Raw genomic sequence first — 18,131 nt, 5'->3', positions numbered from 1 at the left:
GTGCCCCCTACAGTACAGGGAGGAACTACAAGTTCTGTACTACTCCTTACCTGTGCCAGGGTTAGCTGCTCCTTTGGACACCAAGTAAGGGCGGCTCCATTTGGGACACTGTGTGTACTGTATAGGACCCTGAAGAAGCTCCTGTCCTCTACATAAACCATTGTTTCCCAACCAGAGTGCCTCCAGCTGTTGCAAAACTACAACTCTCAGCATGCCCGGACAGCCAACGGCTGTCCGGGCATGCTGAGAGTTGTGGTTTTGCAACAGCTGGAGGCACCCTGGTTGGGAAACACTGACATAGACAGTGATTTACAGCTCCCAGCAGATCTTTCTTACTTTTATATGTAAGGACTTGTTTTATCTATATTAATTATTTTTCTTTAATCCTCACCTTTTCCTATTTTTGGATGACATTTTGGTGGCTTCAGAACCAATTACCAGGTTTCCATAGAGTTCTGGTCTCAACATACAATGGTTTCAACATACAATGGTCGTCCTGGAACCAATTAATATTGTAACTTGAGGGACCACTGTATATGTGCAAGAAAGTGTATTCAGTTTGATAATTATAATTATTAATAATTTTAATACATGACATGGTACTTATATATGAAATAGTACTCATAAGTAAATGTTAGTAAACTATATTGGTACTAACCACATAAAATGAGAAATGTATAATAAAACAAATAATAGTCTATATAGTCTGTATTTGCAATTCCTATAAATAAAATACTTTCTGAATTAGCATTTTAGGTGGGCAGTACTAATACAGTTTTCTAGCTTATACTCATCCTATGCATACAAATGCCATGTGGTGTATTGTAGTATTGTATATTATTGTACACTATAATACATTTCTATCATTAATTATATAATTATCAGACTAATCACTAATCAGACTAATATATTTTATTTCATCCAATCTTAATAAATCCTATCTTACCTCCTGTCTATTCACTATTTTACCCCTACCGAAAAATACCAACCCCCTAGGTTTGCCTTCAGGACTATAATTGTTAACGCTTTCTTTCCAGACAATCTCTGTGCTTTAGGTACACGTCTACAGTTAAAGGGGTACTCTGTAGATTTTTTTTTTTAAATCAACTGGTGACAGAACGTTAAACAGATTTGTAAATTACTTCTATTTAAAAATCTTAATCCTTCTAGTACTTATCAGCTGCTGTATGCTCCAAATGAAGTTGTATAGTTCTTTTCTTTAAAAAAAAAATTTCTGTCTCGCCACAGTGCTCTCTGATGACACCTCTGTCCGTGTCAGGGACTGTCCAGAGCAGAAGCAAATCACCACAGCAAACCTCTCCTGCACTGGACAGTTCCTGATATGGACAGAGGTGTCAGCAGAGAGCACTGTGGTGAGACAGAAAATAAATTTAAAAAGAAAAGAACTTCCTCTGGAGCATACAGCAGCTGATAAGTACTGGAAGGATTAAGATTTTGAAATAGAAGTAATTTACACATCCGTTTAACTTTCTGGCACCAGTTGATTTAAATAAAGTGTTTTTCATCGGAGTACCCCTTTAACCTCAGCACTACCTAATATATTACAGTGAGCTGCACTACAATATATAAGTGGTTCACAAAAGGATAAACAGTGGACCCCCGATAGGATCACAGACCGACAAGGAATGTGAGAAGTAAAAACTAGCTCATCTGGTCCAATCCCTCAGAAGAGCTACCATGGTCCATTTTTTTTTTTTTTTACACCAACCCCCCCATACAGCAGCATTCTTGCATTACGTGTTCAGTACAAAAAAAGGAAAACGTTTTTTCTACAACAAATGTCAATACATGTTGTTACAACTGGCGCCCCGACCAGACACGCTAGCCGCGAGCGCTCTCCTGCCTCCTCCTTCTCTGCCGGCGGTGCCGCGGTTTGCATCGTGGGAGGAACCCACATGCGAATGCCGGGCCGTTACTCACCTCCTGCTTCCTCCGCTGTCCCAGGTCGCCGGCATGCCTGTACCCGCCCTCTAGGGTGTGCGCGCCGGCTCTGCGATTTAAAGGGCCAGTACGTCCTTAATTGGTTACTGCTGCTCGCTGACACTATAAGTGTCAGCCTTAGAGAAAGCGTACCATACCAGTGCTCTGCCGTACTGTGTACCAGACCTCCTTGCTACGTTTCCTGTCCACGCTCCAGTGCCGCCTGTCCTGACCTTCCTGCCTGTCTACGAGTTTGCCTTATCCTTCCTGTGCCATGCTTCACCTCGGCAGCTTGTGTGAACGAGTCGTATCAGGGGTAGCGACCTGGGTGCCGCCTGCCGCAGCAAGTCCATCCCGCTTTGCAGCGAGCTCTGGTAAAAACCAACTGCACCTTGGACTCCGCTCCCTGGTACGACCCACGCCGTCATCCACACAGGCTCAGCGCATCTACTTCACCACAGCTGTTACACATGTCCAACTGAAATAGACACAACTCCATGTTATTGCTTCTATATGTCTGGTGGAAAGAAAAGGAGTTCTACATGTTTAGTGGCACTATTTGCATGTGCTATGAATTGAGCTCTGAAACTGAACAGTATGAGGTCAATATACAGCAGTATTATTTAGGTAGCCTATGGTGCCATTATTTGAGCACTATATATGGCAGCGCTAAACAAAGACTACAGTACAGTAATCTTACGTTTATATAAAAAAGGGGTTATCCAGCACAACAACTTACTGGTAAAACCCCCACTTTATTTCTTGTTGATTAAAACAATGCAAACATCCACTAAGGGAACATGCTGCAACCAACTGTATCCAATAATTGACAGAATAATAAAGTGAGTACACAATGCAGATTTTACCAGATTTCCTTGTGTATATGCTACATGTGAACATACAGTAATCTTACTAAAGGATTTTGAAAAGTTAAAGGAGTACTCCACTGGCCAGCGTTCAGAACATTTAGTTCCGAACGCTGTGCGCGCGCTGCGGGGGTCGGCCATGCCCCCACGTGCCGTCAGGTCATGCCCCCTCAATGCAAGTCAATGGGAGGGGGCGTTCTGGCCGTTACACCCCCTCCCATAGACTTGCATTGAGGGGACATGGCCTGACGGCACGAGGGGGCGTGGCCGAACCCCGCAGCGTGCACACAGAGAACACTGGCCAGTGGAGTACCCCTTTAAAGAGTTGGGTGAAGAACTGGCAACTCGAGATGCTTATTCATTAGACTAGGTTCACAGTACATCTGTACTTCAATGGCATATACTGGAGTCCCAACAAAAAGGTATGTTGGTTTATATTGCGGCACACTTGCATCGGGCAAATTCACTTTAATGGACAAGAAAAAAAAAAGATCTACTTGTGACTACAGCCAGTCAAATCATTAAACTGAATAGGCTTGCAATAAGTAAGTCAGCAATCCTTTGAGCTGGTATCCTGATGTATACTTCTGGCATATAACCCAATTGTGGCTTGAACCCTGCTTTAGTCTGCAACGGTGATAAGACTATTTTTCTCTCCACATTTCGAGCTGTGTGTCGGAGGGGATGGGGCTTGGCTACATTTTGCTCAGTTTTATTTGCAATCAAAGCAACGTAATTAAATACATTGTCTGCACAGTGCTGTTGTATACACTGGTAAAACACTCACCTTTAGACTTCACTTTGTTTGGCCCTTTGTTAAACATCCGTTTTGTTGCCACTGTGCTTGCATTTTCTTTTCTGTAAAGAAAGATTATAGAAAATAACAGGGTGTACATTATTAATACAATACTTCATTCACTTGACATTTAGTCAAAGGGGTACTCTGGCCCTAGACCTCTTATGCCCTATCCAAAGGATAGGGAATAAGATGTCTGATTACGGGGGTCCCGCCGCTGGGGACCCCTGACGATCTTCCTGCTTCACCCACTGCACCCACTGCAGCCTCATGGAGCAAAGATCGCTGTGTCTGATGACTCACGATACAGGGGCTGTAGTATTGTGACATCACGGCTCCGCCCCGCCTCCTCAATGCAAGCCTATGCCCCCTCCCAAAGACTTGCATTGAGGCATTGGGACCCCCGCGATTAGACATCTTATCCCTTATCCTTTGGATAGAGGATAAGATGTCTAGGGTCGGAGTACCCCTTTAAAACCACATAATCACACTAGCTAAAGTATATTGTTTCAGATTAATATATTGATAAATTCAATACCGACTAATGCCTTACTATAGCTTAATTAGTGTATCAGAGTTCTTTAATTTGACTGCATACAGCAGCTTCACTTCCCACATCTGTATATGGAAAGTAAAAATTGCAAGCAACGTGCAGTCACCGCTAGGGGGAGCTTAATAAAGACACTTATACAGGCTCTATTGAACATCAGATATCTCTTATGTGGTTGAAAAGAATGTTTTAAATCTATCATTAAGCTGACTTAATTGAAGATAAGACTTCTGTATCTGAAAAAAACATCTAAAACAACTATACAAATCAATTAATATTATATTCTGAAAATACTCGGCACAATGAAATTTTTTTATATAAATATATATTATCATTATTGTTTGTTATTTATTTATTTTAAACAAAAATATTTTAATAATTTTGAAATGGAGTATAATTTTGCTGATATAATGCTTATGTCTATTTTTCTTACTGGCTTTATTGCCAGGCTTTTTTAAGCATCTTTTTTTCTTAACCTGGTTAACACAGCTTGATAGTCTATTAACGTATATAGATGTTGGAAACATGGCTTGGACATTTGTATTTCAACATACATACGGTAATCCTTTGCTACCCTGAGATATAAGTTTGTACCAGAGACGACTTATCTTCCTCTCAATAGCTAAATAAACATGTAGGTGCCATTGATCCATGTGTGGAAGTTAATAGAGTAGTTGGGAGAGAGAGCGGGGGGCCAAGCGTGTGTTATAACAACTATATTATACCATGTGTATAGCCAGCTTAATACGCTGCAAGGAATGGTGATCTGTATTATTTTTATTTTGCAGTAATAACGTGGCAAACTCTGCTCTTCTTGCCATCATAAAGCAACAAAACCCTATTAGAACTTGACGGTAATAACAGTCTTAGTAACAAAGAAATATTTACTCCTGATTTAAAGGAAAACGGTCACCCTGATCACCCACACTAAACTCAACACACTGTGTTATATTGTGGGTGACCAGGAATCCAAAAAGGGGTCACTTACTTTAATTGGTGCCACGGTTCCCGAGATTTTGGCTGGCGAAATTCCCCTTCTGAGTTCAGAGAATTGAGCGCAGGAGGTGGGGCTTTGCCGGCTGGCCACCCCTGCTTCTTTCCATCTTCTTAATCAGCCGTCCCCTTAATTAGCATATTCATTCTGCGACTCCACGTCCTAGTGACGCGAGTCGCATGTCACGTGAGCGCTGCGCTCTGTCGGTAGAGCGGATGCGCCAACAGTTTACATACAGCTCTCATGTCCTGAGCTCTGACTGCTGAAAGCAGTAACGCGAGAGCTGTATGTAAACTGCTGGCGCATGTGCTCTACCGACAGAGCGCAGCGCTCACGTGACATGCGACTCACGTCACTGGAATGTGGAGTTGCACAATATGAATATGCTAATTAAGGAGACAGCTCATTAAGAAGATGGAAAGAAGCAGGGTCAGCCAGCTGGCGGGGGCCCGCCTCCTGCGCGTAATTCCCTGAATTCAGAAGGGGAACTTCACCAGTCAATATCTGGGGAACCACAGCACCGATTATAGTGAGTGACCCCTCTTGCATTGAGGGGAAAACCCAACAGCTCAGAGGAAAAAAGCAAGATGTAGGGAAAAGTGCAAAACGTAGGGAAACCTTAGTAAATACCATGGAAAAACCTGTAGGGAATTAAAACCCACAAAGAAAACTACACTCCACTCTTAGTAAATCAGGGCCAGTGTGTATCAGTACTGTATATAGCATCTATACTATTACCAAAATGCAGCTGGTTGTTTGTATTTAATTTTCTAGCTTGCATAACAATATGCTTATTCTAGCATTCTGGATCACATGAATATACATATTCTATAGACGCTTTTATGCATATATGTACCCCTAAGAGTTTCTTTGCATTGTGAGCTCATGCAGAAGGTTCCAGGCTGTCTAGAGCCTTCGATTTATCTCCATCCATATGAAGTGGGAACAAAACTTGTCTGCTGCCATGTACACATAAATAAGTAGAGACAAAAAAAAGACAACCGGGAGGCAGCGCCTCGTGTATTACCCTTGGCTGGTGAGGAATCCACTACACTTACTGGGTGAATAAACCCAGGATTTTAGTGAAGATGGCCGCTCATGAAGAAATCGTGCATATCTCCCCTCATCCGGGGTATCAAGAGGTTAGGATCAGCTGCCAAGCCTGATGGTCACAGGAAGACAGGTATCTTCCTGTAGAAACTGAAGCAATTTACGTAGAAGAAGACCACTATAATCCAGGCGCTGCTTTATCCAAAGATGCAAGGATGCAGGGAGGTATTGTAAAACCAGATACTTTTATTTGTATTACAGCATACAAGTTAGCAGAATCATGACGCGTTTCGGGGTCTATTGCCCCTTCCTTCAGATCATCTGAGGAAGGGGCAATAGACCCCGAAACGCGTCATGATTCTGCTAACTTGTATGCTGTAATACAAATAAAAGTATCTGGTTTTACAATACCTCCCTGCATCCTTGCATCTTTGGATAAAGCAGCGCCTGGATTATAGTGGTCTTCTACGTAAATTGCTTCATGTACACATAAAGACTTTTTTTTTAAGATTACATTGAAATCATTTTGATCTTTTGTATCCAGTATGTGTGTTGGTATCACATTTCCAATAGCATACTTTAACAGATCTATGCTGTGGATCTAGGAATGAATTTTATCTGCAGTATATGGTAGCCACAGTCAATGCTCTGGCCTAGTAGCTAGAGAACACAGAGCCCCGTCTAAGGGGACAGAGACCTGGATTCTGGAGCTGGGGAACGGGCTATGAAGTTGCACTTTTTAAGTAAAACTTTTTTTAAACAAAATAAATAAATAATAATAAAAATAATACAAATCAACAAATCATGCAAGTCAATGATGCAAAGTAAATATATTCTACTTTAGGTGGTTTCAACAGTGGACAAGAAGGGTGACAGAAAATAAAGGAATATGTTGCAAGCTAAAGTTGAAAACCCTCCCCTCTAGCATTTACACACTATTTTGCCATCAATTTCCAACCCATCTGATTATTAAAGGGGTATTCCGGTGAAAACTTTTTTTTTTAATCAACTGGTGCCAGAAAGTTAAACAGATTTGTAAATTACTTCTATTAAAAAATCTTAATCATTCCTGTACTTATTAGCTGCTGAATACTACAGAGGAAATTATTTTCCATTTGAAACACAGAGCTCTCTGCTGACATCATGAGCACAGTGCTCTCTGCTGACATCTCTGTCCATTTTTAGGAACTGTCCAGAGTAAAAGTTTTTCACCGGTGTACCCCTTTAAGTGAAAAGTACAGCCAAATAGTGAAACCCCATATTGGGGAGGGGGGCAATCAGCCTAAAACCCTAATTATCTGGTTTTTCCCACAGCAACCAATCACAACTCAGCTTTCATATTTCAAGGAGCTCTTGTAAAGTGAAAATTGAGCTGTGATTGGTTACTATGGGAAAAACCAGACAAATAGGCCGACATTTATCATTGTCTTAGAGACGGTGCAAAAAAGGCGCAAGCAGGGTTTATTTGCGCCTTTTGGTTTACACATTTCTGCTGATTCTGAGTTGCAATCCACTGATTTTGGCAATACACATGATATGGACGGGATTTATGAACTGCGACTTTTTGTGAAAAGGTGCAAAAAAGGCGCAAAGCCACTGAAAAGTCTCAAACTACACCAGCCCAGACTTAGCTTAGCTTTATGGTGTATGTGAAGAGTGAAATTTCGGAAAATGTTTACCTGCAATAAATTTGTTGCTCCTACACATTATCAGCACACACAAAAAAAAGGTGTAGAAAAATACTTCACTGACACCTACAATAATAAATGCCGGTCATAGTGTTTAAAGCTGATTGATTAATATGGGCCATTATCTCTGGAACAGCATGGCCACAAAGTGATAAAAAAAAATATATATATGTTTTGTTAATCCCTAGATAACACACGACGTACATGAACCGTATAGTGGCCTGCGCCCTATTGCAAAGCGCCTTACACATAATGGAATGATGCAAGCACATGAGCCTAGCATTCCCCCCTGAGCCTAATATTTATACCCCCTCCCTGAGACACAATGCCCTGGGCTTAGAATTTACAACCCCCAGACCCTAGCATTCACCCCCTATAAGACCTAGCATTCACACCCCCCCTTAGTCTAGCATTCACCCCCTATGAGACCTAGCATTCACCCCACCCCCTTGGTCTAGCATTCTCCCCCCCCCCCCTTAGTCTAGCTTAGTCTAACATTCACCCCCCCTTAGTCTAGCATTCACCCCCTATGAGACCTAGCATTCACCCCACCCCCTTGGTCTAGCATTCACCCCCCCCCCCTTAGTCTAGCTTAGTCTAGCATTCACCCCCCCTTAGTCTAGCATTCACCCCCTATAAGACCTAGCATTCCCCCCCTTAGTCTAGCTTAGTCTAGCATTCACCCCCCCATTAGTCTAGCATTCACCCCCCCCCTTAGTCTAGCATTCACCCCCTATAAGACCTAGCATTCCCCCCTTAGTCTAGCTCAGTCTAGCATTCACCCCCCCTTAGTCTAGCTCAGTCTAGCATTCACCCCCCCCCTTAGTCTAGCATTCACCCCCTATAAGACCTAGCATTCACCCCCCGCCTTAGTCTAGCATTCACCCCTATAAGACCTAGCATTCACCCCCCCCCCCTTAGTCTAGCATTCACCCCCTATAAGACCTAGCATTCACACCCTCCTGAGCCTAGCCCCCCCCCCACCCCTCAGGTCATGCATTCACACCCTCCTGCTCCTGAGCCTATCCCCCCCCCCACCCCTCAGGTCATGCATTTACACCCTCCTGCTCCTGAGCCTAGCCCCCCCCCCCCCCCCACCCCTCAGGTCATGCATTCACACCCCCTGAGCCAACACTGGAAAAAAACGCAACCTAAAATGATTACTGTTAACTTTCAGCCTGTATCAATGGGGTACTCCGGTAAGAAATGATTTTTTTTTTTTTTAAATCAACTGGTGCCAGAACTTTAAAAAGATTTTTAAATGACTTCTATTCAAAACTATTAATCCTTCCAGTACTTATCAGCTGCTGTATGCATCACAGGAAGTTATTTTCTTTTTAAATTTCTTTTCTGTCTGACCACAGTGCTCTTTGCTGACACCTGTCTGTCTGTCTCAGGAACTGTCAAGAGCAGGAGCAAATCCCCATAGCAAACCTATCCTGCTCTTGACAGTTCCTGAGACAGACAGAGGTGTCAGCAGAGAGCACTGTGGTCACATAGAAAAGGCTGTAGGGCATACAGCAGCTGATAAGTACTGGAAGGATTAAGATTTTTAAATAGAAGTAATTTATAAATCTGTTAAACGTTCTGGCACCAGTTGATTGAAAAAAAAAATTTTTTTCACTGGAATACCCCTTTAAAGTTTGTAATTTGCATAATGTCATAGATGCAAGGTTTACCAAGAAGAGAAATACTACTCTTAACAAAGTTTATTATTTATTGAGTAGGGCCATTACCTTCCAAGGTGGAGTAAATATGAAATACGGAAGGGTTTAAATACACAACATGAATAACAATAAAAAGAACATATACAATGAACATGAGTGCACAGACTAGTACAGAAGCAGAGAGGGCCCTGCCTGTGAGGCCTTAGAACAGTGTTTCCCAACCAGGGTACCTCCAGCTGTTGCAAAACTACAACTCCCAGCAGGCCCAGACAGCCGAAGGCTGTCTGGGCCTGCTGGGAGTTGTAGTTTTGCAACAGCTGGAGGCACCCTGGTTGGGAAACACTGCCTTAGAGTTTACAAGGCAATGGTTAAAAGACATTGTGAGAGAATAAGCTGCTTATGGTATATAGTTGTGTAAACGTTGGAGTTTGGACACATATTAGGACTAATGGAGCATATCTATCAAACGATGAGCAATCCCAGCTGAAGAAAAATATGTATATTACTGCCATCTAATGGTCATTTTTAGGAATTGCAAACAGGACAAGGATTAAATGGGCACAGAAAAGGCCTGGTCTGTTAGTAATGATAACAGAACACTGCAATTTTTACACTATGTCGCTACTATAAGCCTTCTCCCCCCCCCCCCCCCTCAAAAGGTGAATGACAAACACATATATGTCCAATTAATAAAACATATAACACTGTCACAATGCTCTGCCCTCTACATACTATAAAAGATGTATTTAAAATGAAAACATCTACAGTTGTGGATCAAGGTTTCACATTTTACAGTTTTAAAATACCCCATAAATAATAGGAGTAGGAATGATCCCATTCAAACCTGTGTACTGAAGATCACATAAATCCCTGTAAGAGGAGTATCTACAGTAAGACCGGTCTACATTAGCATGATGGCTTCTATTTATAACAGTCATAAAATATGACAGATCCCAATAATTGATAATGCACAAATAGCTCTACATACTGAACTATTATGCTGTAAAAATACTGGAAATTCTGATGCAAATGAACTTAAAGGGGTACTCCGCCCCTAGACCTCTTATCCCCTATTCAAAGGATAGGGGATAAGATGTTTGATCGCGGGGGTCCCGCCGCTGGTGAACCCCGCGATTTCGGCTGCGGCACCCCAGATGATGCACGGAGCAAATTTCACTTCATGCTGGATGACTGGCGACGCGGTGCGGAGGCTCATGATGTCACGGCCACGCCCCCTCAATGCAAGTCTATGGGAGACTTGCATTGAGGGGGCGTGGCCGTGACATCACGAGTGACCGTGGCCGCGACGTCACAAGCCTCCGGCGCTGCACTCAACACTCTAAACCAGTGCTTTCCAACCAGGGTGCCTCCAGCTGTTGCAAAACTACAGCCAAAGACTGTTCGGGCATGCTGGGAGTTGTAGTTTTGGAACAGCTGGAGGCACCCTGGTTGGGAAACACTGTTCTAAACAAATGCTGGGTGCAGCAGGGAGATTGCGAGGGTCCCCAGCGGCGGGACCCCCGCGATCAGACATCTTGGGGATAAGATGTCTAGGGGCAGAGTACCCCTTTAAGCATAAACTATCACTTTATAGTTCACTACACTAGAATATAGTTAAAGGGGTACTAACATGGAAAACTTTATTTTATTTTTTTAATCAACTGGTGCCAGAAAGTTAAACAGATTTGTAAATTACTTCTATTAAAAAATCTGAATCCTTCCAGTACTTTTTAGGGTCTGTATACTACAGAGGAAATGGTTTTCTTTTTGGATCACAGAGCTCTCTGCTGACATCATGACCACAGAGCTCTCTGCTGACATCATGACCACAGAGCTCTCTGCTGACATCATGACCACAATGCTCTCTGCAGACATCTCTGTCTTTTAGGAACTGTCCAGAGCAGCATATGTTTGCTATGGGGATTTTCTCCTACTCTGGACAGTTCTTAAAATGGACAGAGATGTCAGCAGAGAGCACTGTGGTCATGATGTCAGCAGAGAGCTCTGTGTTCCAAAAAGAAAATAATTTTCTCTGTAGTATTCAGCAGCTCTAGTATACAGCTCATAAAATGTACTGGAAGGATTAAGATTTTTTTAATAGAAGTGATTTACAAATCTGTTTAACTTTCTGGCACCAGTTGATTTAAAAAAAAAAAAAAAAAAAAAGTTTTCCACGGGAGTACCCCTTTAACCAAAGTTTTAATGTTGATATATAAAAAGATAAACTATTTACTGTTCAAAGTGTAAATTTTTCCCCAGAAAAAACAAGAAAATTAGAATGGTAATAAAGTATCAGTGTAATGGTGCTTGTGTTCCTCCATTCATTTAGAGGAAGGCTCTAATGTATTTCTAAGGCTGGGTTCCCATTACGTTGTCCCCCATACGGGAGCGCATACGGCAGGGGAGAGCTATAAACTTGCGCTCCGTATGCCTTTCTATGCGCTCCTGTATGTAATTCATTTCAATGAGCCGACCGCAGTGAAACGTTCGGCCGGCTCATTTTTGCCCTGTATGCGCTTTTTCCCTGCACCTAAAACCGTGGTCGACCATGGGTTTTATGTCCGGTTGTAAAAGCGCATATGGGCTAAAAATGAGCTGACCGGACAGAACGTTTCACTGCGGTCGGCTTATTTAAACGATTTACATACGGGAGCGCATAGAAAGGCATACGGAGCGCAAGTTTATAGCTCTCCCCTGCCGTATGCGCTCCCGTATGGGGGAAAACGTAATGGGAACCCAGCCTAAGACTGTTGAGTTTTTTTCAGGATAATAAATGTAAAATATAATGTTAAATAGACTTTAGCAGAGCGTCCAATCTTGTATAAAGTGAATAGTTTTGCATTTACTGCAGATATATTATCTACCCTTACCCAAGGCTTGGATCTCATAGCTCAGCGTGCCTCTGTATCTAGCGACCTCCTCTGGCTTGTTTATTATAACACAGACCAAATCCCACACTAGTATACTGTCTCCAAGCAAACGCTCATAGAAAATCAGCCTCACTCCAAGACAGGAAAGAATTTCTCGCTTCCCAAAGCATCTAACTAACACGTTTCTGTTTTTCTTGTTTTAGCTGCGTGCGCTGATCATTTTACTTTTGTTCTTTCTGATAACCAAAGGGCAAGTGTTTCCCTGTTGGATTTAGGTTGTTTCTTCCAAATGTTTTATGGGAAAGAAACAGAATGCATTTTAATGGTGGAAGGCCGAACAGCGCGTACTGAAGAGGAGGAAGCTGGCATGTTCTCCCGCACAAAGGCGAACAAGTGGTCTTTACTCAGAGAGCAGCGTCCTATTAACACTCACTTCTTTGCACATTACGTCTTTTATCCCCATTCAACCACAAAATGATTTTTCTATAGGAAATACAATGGTAGAAAAAGATTTACATTGAATGAATCTTTAATAATAAACTGTTGCAGATCTTGCTCTGTCCCTTGATTTATAATACAATAAACATCGGATTCTATTAAGTTTCTTCCTCTAAAAAGACATAGGACATAGGGGGGGTGAAAAAAAAAAATGAATATGAAAGAACTCGATTCTTTCAGTCTCCAGTACCACAATAGTGAAATGAGCATGTTTAAATGTGCTAAGAGTATCTGTTTGCATCTTTTATAGCTTGTGTGTATTAATCTGTAAAGCTTATTAAAGCAGAGTCATTGCTATGCAAAGCAGCACCCAATCCCTTTCTCTTGCTTTTCAACAGAGTACAGTGTTTAGCCAATAGGACTGGCCCCCTGCCCCTCATTCGGCATTCATAACATGCAACATTTGCACAATGTATCTCTCAAAGGCTTATGAATAGAAGGCCTTAATACTCATGTAAACAACTGCAAACCAATTACTTAATGAATCAGACCCACACATAATGAGGTGGCAGACAAAGAGCTATAAATGCATTTTTTTGCGCCCAATCCCCTGCTTTAAAGTAAAATCCCTCAGCTGTAGTTTGGACTTAACTGGCACATCATAATTATTGTCTGTAGGACATCACAGGAAGCCATTTTTTTTTAAATTTAGGTCCAGCGGGGTCCGCTTTGATGTCACTCACAAAACACAGCAAAGAAGACTTTTTTTTTTTAAGAAAAAAAAAGTACCACAGCAATAACAACACTGTTATGTTTATTTTCAAGTACAGGGTTTTTGAGACCACTTGTAAAAGCAATAAAGCACAAGAAGTGACTGCCATAAGTGGAATCTTTAAAAGTAAGCCTAGAAGAAATTTCGCTGCATGTCAATCACAAATAAGTGAGCACCTGAGCTCCCCTGCTTTCTGTCTACACCAAGCGTCTCTTTCACCAACTTAATCTCTCTCTTCCAAGACTGATGTCAAGTACGCCTAACCATGTGTTGCTGCTAAACTTAAAATAAAAACAGACTATTATCCCTCAGCTGTTAGGGAAATAAACTTCAATGGTAACAAGGACGGCATTATCAGGCACTTTAAATAAGGGTGTACCATATTACAAAAGGACGGAGACAGAAAATCTAAGTAAACTCGCTTAACCAAGTATCTAGCCTGCAACCCTGGGAGGAGGATCACAGCATTGTCACCTATTGATTGTCAGCATTTGGGGACATTAACAAAAAAATGTATTCCTGAGAGAAATGACACTGAAGGCATGGAAGGCAGATTGGGGAGCAATGTAGGGAAGGCCGATTTGGGATAGTTAAAAAAAAAAAAAAAGGGCAAGCATTTTCATAAATGGCATATTGTAAATTTTTGCTAAATGTTTAATTCAAAAAGTATAATATTTGTATTTTTGCATTAGAGATTTGCAAGATCAATATCACCTTCTGCCAATACTCTTGAAACTAACAAATAAAAATCACATAAGATTTCGAATTTCACAGTAGCTGGAACTGGGGTTTTCGGTAAATCCTTTAGATGTGTGGACCAGCTCAAACAAACTGTTCCGAACGCTGGAGCCGATGCCGGGAGCTCGTGATGTCATGCCTCCTCCCATAGCCTTGGATAGAGGGGGTGGGGCGTAACATCTTGGAGGGGCGGGGCCGTGACGTCACAAGCTCCAGGGGCCGGCTTAAGAGGACTATTGTAAGTGAAAATTTATTCTAAATGGTGCTTAAACCTATATTACTGGGCTTTAAACAACTGGCAGAAAAGATAAATACATAAAAATTGTGAGGTCCCCTGTATTTAGTATAGAATTAAATTATTTTTTTTTTTTTGCAAAAAAGGGGAAAACATTTACTTTATTATGAGTTCTACATACTTTTAAACTGTGTCCAAATATGGGCATTGGGGGACATTTATCAAAACCTGTGCAAAGGAAAAGTTGTTGAGTTGCCCATAGCAACCAATCAGCTTGCTTCTTTCATTTTTAATAAGGCCTCTGCAAAATGAAAGAAGCGATCTGATTGGTTGCTATGGGCAACTCAGCAACTTTTCCTTTGCACAGGTTTTGATAAATCTCCCCCATTGTCCCTGTATTAGTGGGCTTTAACCCCTTAAGGAACAGGGGGTTTTCAGTTTTCGCACTTTCATTTTTTCCTCCTTACCTTTAAAAAATCATAACTCTTTCAATTGTGCACCTAAAAAATCCATATGATGGCTTATTTTTTGCGCCAACAATTCTACTTTGTAATGACATCGGTCATTTTACCAAAAAACTACGGCGAAACGGAAAAGAAAATGATTGTGAGACAAAATTGAAACCCCCCCCCATTTTGTAACTTTTGGGGGCTTCAGTTTCTATGCAGTAAATTTTTTGGTAAAAATGACACCTTATCTTTATTCTGTAGGTCCATATGATTAAAATGATACCCTACTTATATAGGTTTGATTTTGTCGTACTTCTGAAAAAAATCATAACTACATGCAGGAAAATGTATTCGTTTAAAATTGTCATCTTCTGACCCCTATAACTTTTCATTTTTCCGCGTATGGGGCGATATGAGGGCTCGTTTTTTGCGCCGTGATGTGAAGTTTTTAGCGGTACCATTTTTGTATTGATCAGACTTTTTGATCTCTTTTTATTCATTTTTTAGTTATATAAAAAGTGTCCAAAAATATGCTATTTTGGACTTCGGAATCTTTTTGCACGTACGCCATTGACTGTGTGGTTCACTTAACGATATATTTTTATAATTTGGACATTTCAGCACACGGCGATACCACATATGTTTATTTTTATTAACACAGTTTTTTTTTTATGGGAAAAGGGGGGGGGGGTGATTAAAACTTTTATTAGGTAAGTGGTTAAATGATCTTTATTCGCTTTTTTTTTTGCAGTGTTATAGCTCCCATAGGGGGCTATAACACTGCACACACTGATCTTTTACATTGATCAATGGTTTCTCATAGGAAACCATTGATCAATGATTCTGCCGCTTGACTGCTCATACCTGGATCTGATCTCAGGCACTGTTCCGAACGCGATCGGACACCAGGAAGTAAGGTAAGGGACCCTCCTGCTGTGTCACAGCTGTTCGGGATGCCGCGATTTCACCGCGGACATCCCGAACAGCCCCCTGAGCTTACCGGCAATGATTTACTTTCACTTTAGACACAGCGTTCAACTTTGAACGCCACGTCTAAAGTGTTAATAGCCTGCAGCACCGTGATCAGTGCCGTGCGCTATTAGCCACGGGTCCCGGCCGTTGTTAGAGGCCGGGCCCGACCCGCTATGATGCAGGGCCGCGCCGTGGCTCCAAGTTATAGAACGGGAGTAGACTCAGGGCGTACAGGTATGCCCTTGGTCCTTAACCGTTTAAATGCAACACACAGTGCGCCAAAATATGCAGCAGATTCAAGCTCCAAATTCTGGTTCAGTTAAAAGAGTACCTGTCACCAAACTAAACTTTAAATATAAAGTTCCTAATGTAATTTGAAGACACTTTGCTAATTACTTGCTGTTAAAATTCTCAACCTTTATGTTTTTAAAGTGAATGAAAAAACAGCCACTAGGTGGCTCTGTTCTATTCACTGCCGCAAGTCAAACAGTTAGTTTGGTCTCCTCCCAGTCTGGCAGGAGACCAAACTCAGGAAGTGCATGCGGGGCATGGTGAGGCACAGCTCTCGCAGGCGTCAGAGATGTCGCGCCTGCTGGGGAACGCCCACTTTCTTCTGCCGGGAGCTCACACAATGTGAGCAAGGGGAAAAGTATAATACAGAGCTTTTTAAAGCTCTGAAAAATTTTTTTAAGGGCAGGAAGGGAGTTAGGAGTAGTTAGGGAATATAATCTGAGGTTGTTTAGAAAATATGGTTTGATGACAGGTTCTCTTTAGGCCAACTAATAGTTGCTCTAAACGAATTACAGATTGATTAGATGACCTGAACCACCGCAATAAATCTGGTGCGCAGTCTCAGACAGACGTTAGTTTTTGATTATGTAAAAACGGTAGAACCATTGGATAACTGATGACAGCAGGCCTGGCGACATCAATCTCTGAGTATTTTCTCCCTAGAGCCATCTAGTAGCCACGGGTGATTGAATATCGTTCACATTAACAGGAATCCTCTATAAAAAATAAAAATAAAAAAAATAAACAATTCTCCCCCTTCCTCCTACATGATTAAACTACAAACAATAGGCTGCTTTTTTACATGTAACAGAAACTCCTGTTTTTGAAACCTAGGACTAGAACATAAAATTAGAAAATAAATTTAGCTCTAAAACTTATGCGAAAGCCCCAGTAATCCTGTGTAAAAAAATTCAACTGGGGGCCCATACATTTCTATTCCCTGACTCTCCTTCATATTAGGACCCCCGCGATCTTGGCTGCAGCACCCCAGATAGCCAGTGCATGGAGAGAACTTCACTCTGTGCCAGATGTCTAGCGATGCAGAGGCTAGTGATGTCACAGTCACGCCCCACTCGTGACGTCACGGCCATGCCCCATCAATGCAAGTCTAAGGGAGGGGGCGTGGCGGCTGTCACGCCCCCTCCCATAGACTTGCATTGAGGGGGCATGGCTGTGACGTCACGAGAGGGGCGTGGCCGTGTCATCACGAGCCTCCATTGCTGCACCCGATGCATTAAATGAACGCCGAGTGCAGCAGGGAGATCAGACATGGATAGGGGATAAGATGTCTAGGGGCAGAGTACCCCTTTAATGGACAAAAAAAAGTGTTAATAGACTAATATATTCCTTAGGGGCAGATGGAATATGGCTCCTCTTGCAGAGACAAGGAGCAGCAAGGAATACGCCTATATGGCCTTATCTGTATGTATAGCATTACCATGATACCTTATCAAGGTCTCCAGCAGTACAATCGAACTGTCATTTGTCATAAAATCTCCAGCTCCCTAATATTAAAGGTTTTTTAGGATGTTATTATAAATGGTGGGTTGTCTGAATCCTACTTCCAATCAATTGATTGGAAGTCAAACCACCACCGATCTGATAATGATTAACTATATTAAGGATGGAGAGCCCCTTTAGTGAGATGAATCTGCTAACCCTGTGACAGTCTAGATAACACAGCTGAGTGATCTGCAGATTTTGGGAAAGGTATGACCTATATTAAGGATGGAGAGCCCCTTCAGTGAGATGACCCTGTTAACCCAGTGGCAGTCTACACAACACAGATGAGTGAGCTGCAGATTTTGGGAAAT

General features: G+C 41.9%; 1 protein-coding gene across 4 annotated transcripts in view; it reads right to left on the bottom strand.

Moving 5' to 3' along the window:
* The window catches only part of KIZ (kizuna centrosomal protein), a 190,845-nt gene that overhangs the window by 13,131 nt on the left and 159,583 nt on the right, over positions 1-18,131 (bottom strand). For all 4 annotated transcript variants that reach the window (XM_056567647.1, XM_056567646.1, XM_056567649.1 and 1 more), the window contains one exon: positions 3,595-3,665. In XM_056567647.1, coding sequence (XP_056423622.1) covers positions 3,595-3,665 — 71 coding nt within the window. The remainder of the gene's footprint in view (positions 1-3,594; positions 3,666-18,131) is intronic.

Source organism: Hyla sarda, chromosome 3 (assembly GCF_029499605.1).
Source record: "Hyla sarda isolate aHylSar1 chromosome 3, aHylSar1.hap1, whole genome shotgun sequence".
Classification (NCBI taxonomy): domain Eukaryota; kingdom Metazoa; phylum Chordata; class Amphibia; order Anura; family Hylidae; genus Hyla; species Hyla sarda.
The sequence above is the reverse complement of the archived record's forward strand: the minus strand, read 5'-3'. Positions and strand labels throughout refer to the sequence as shown.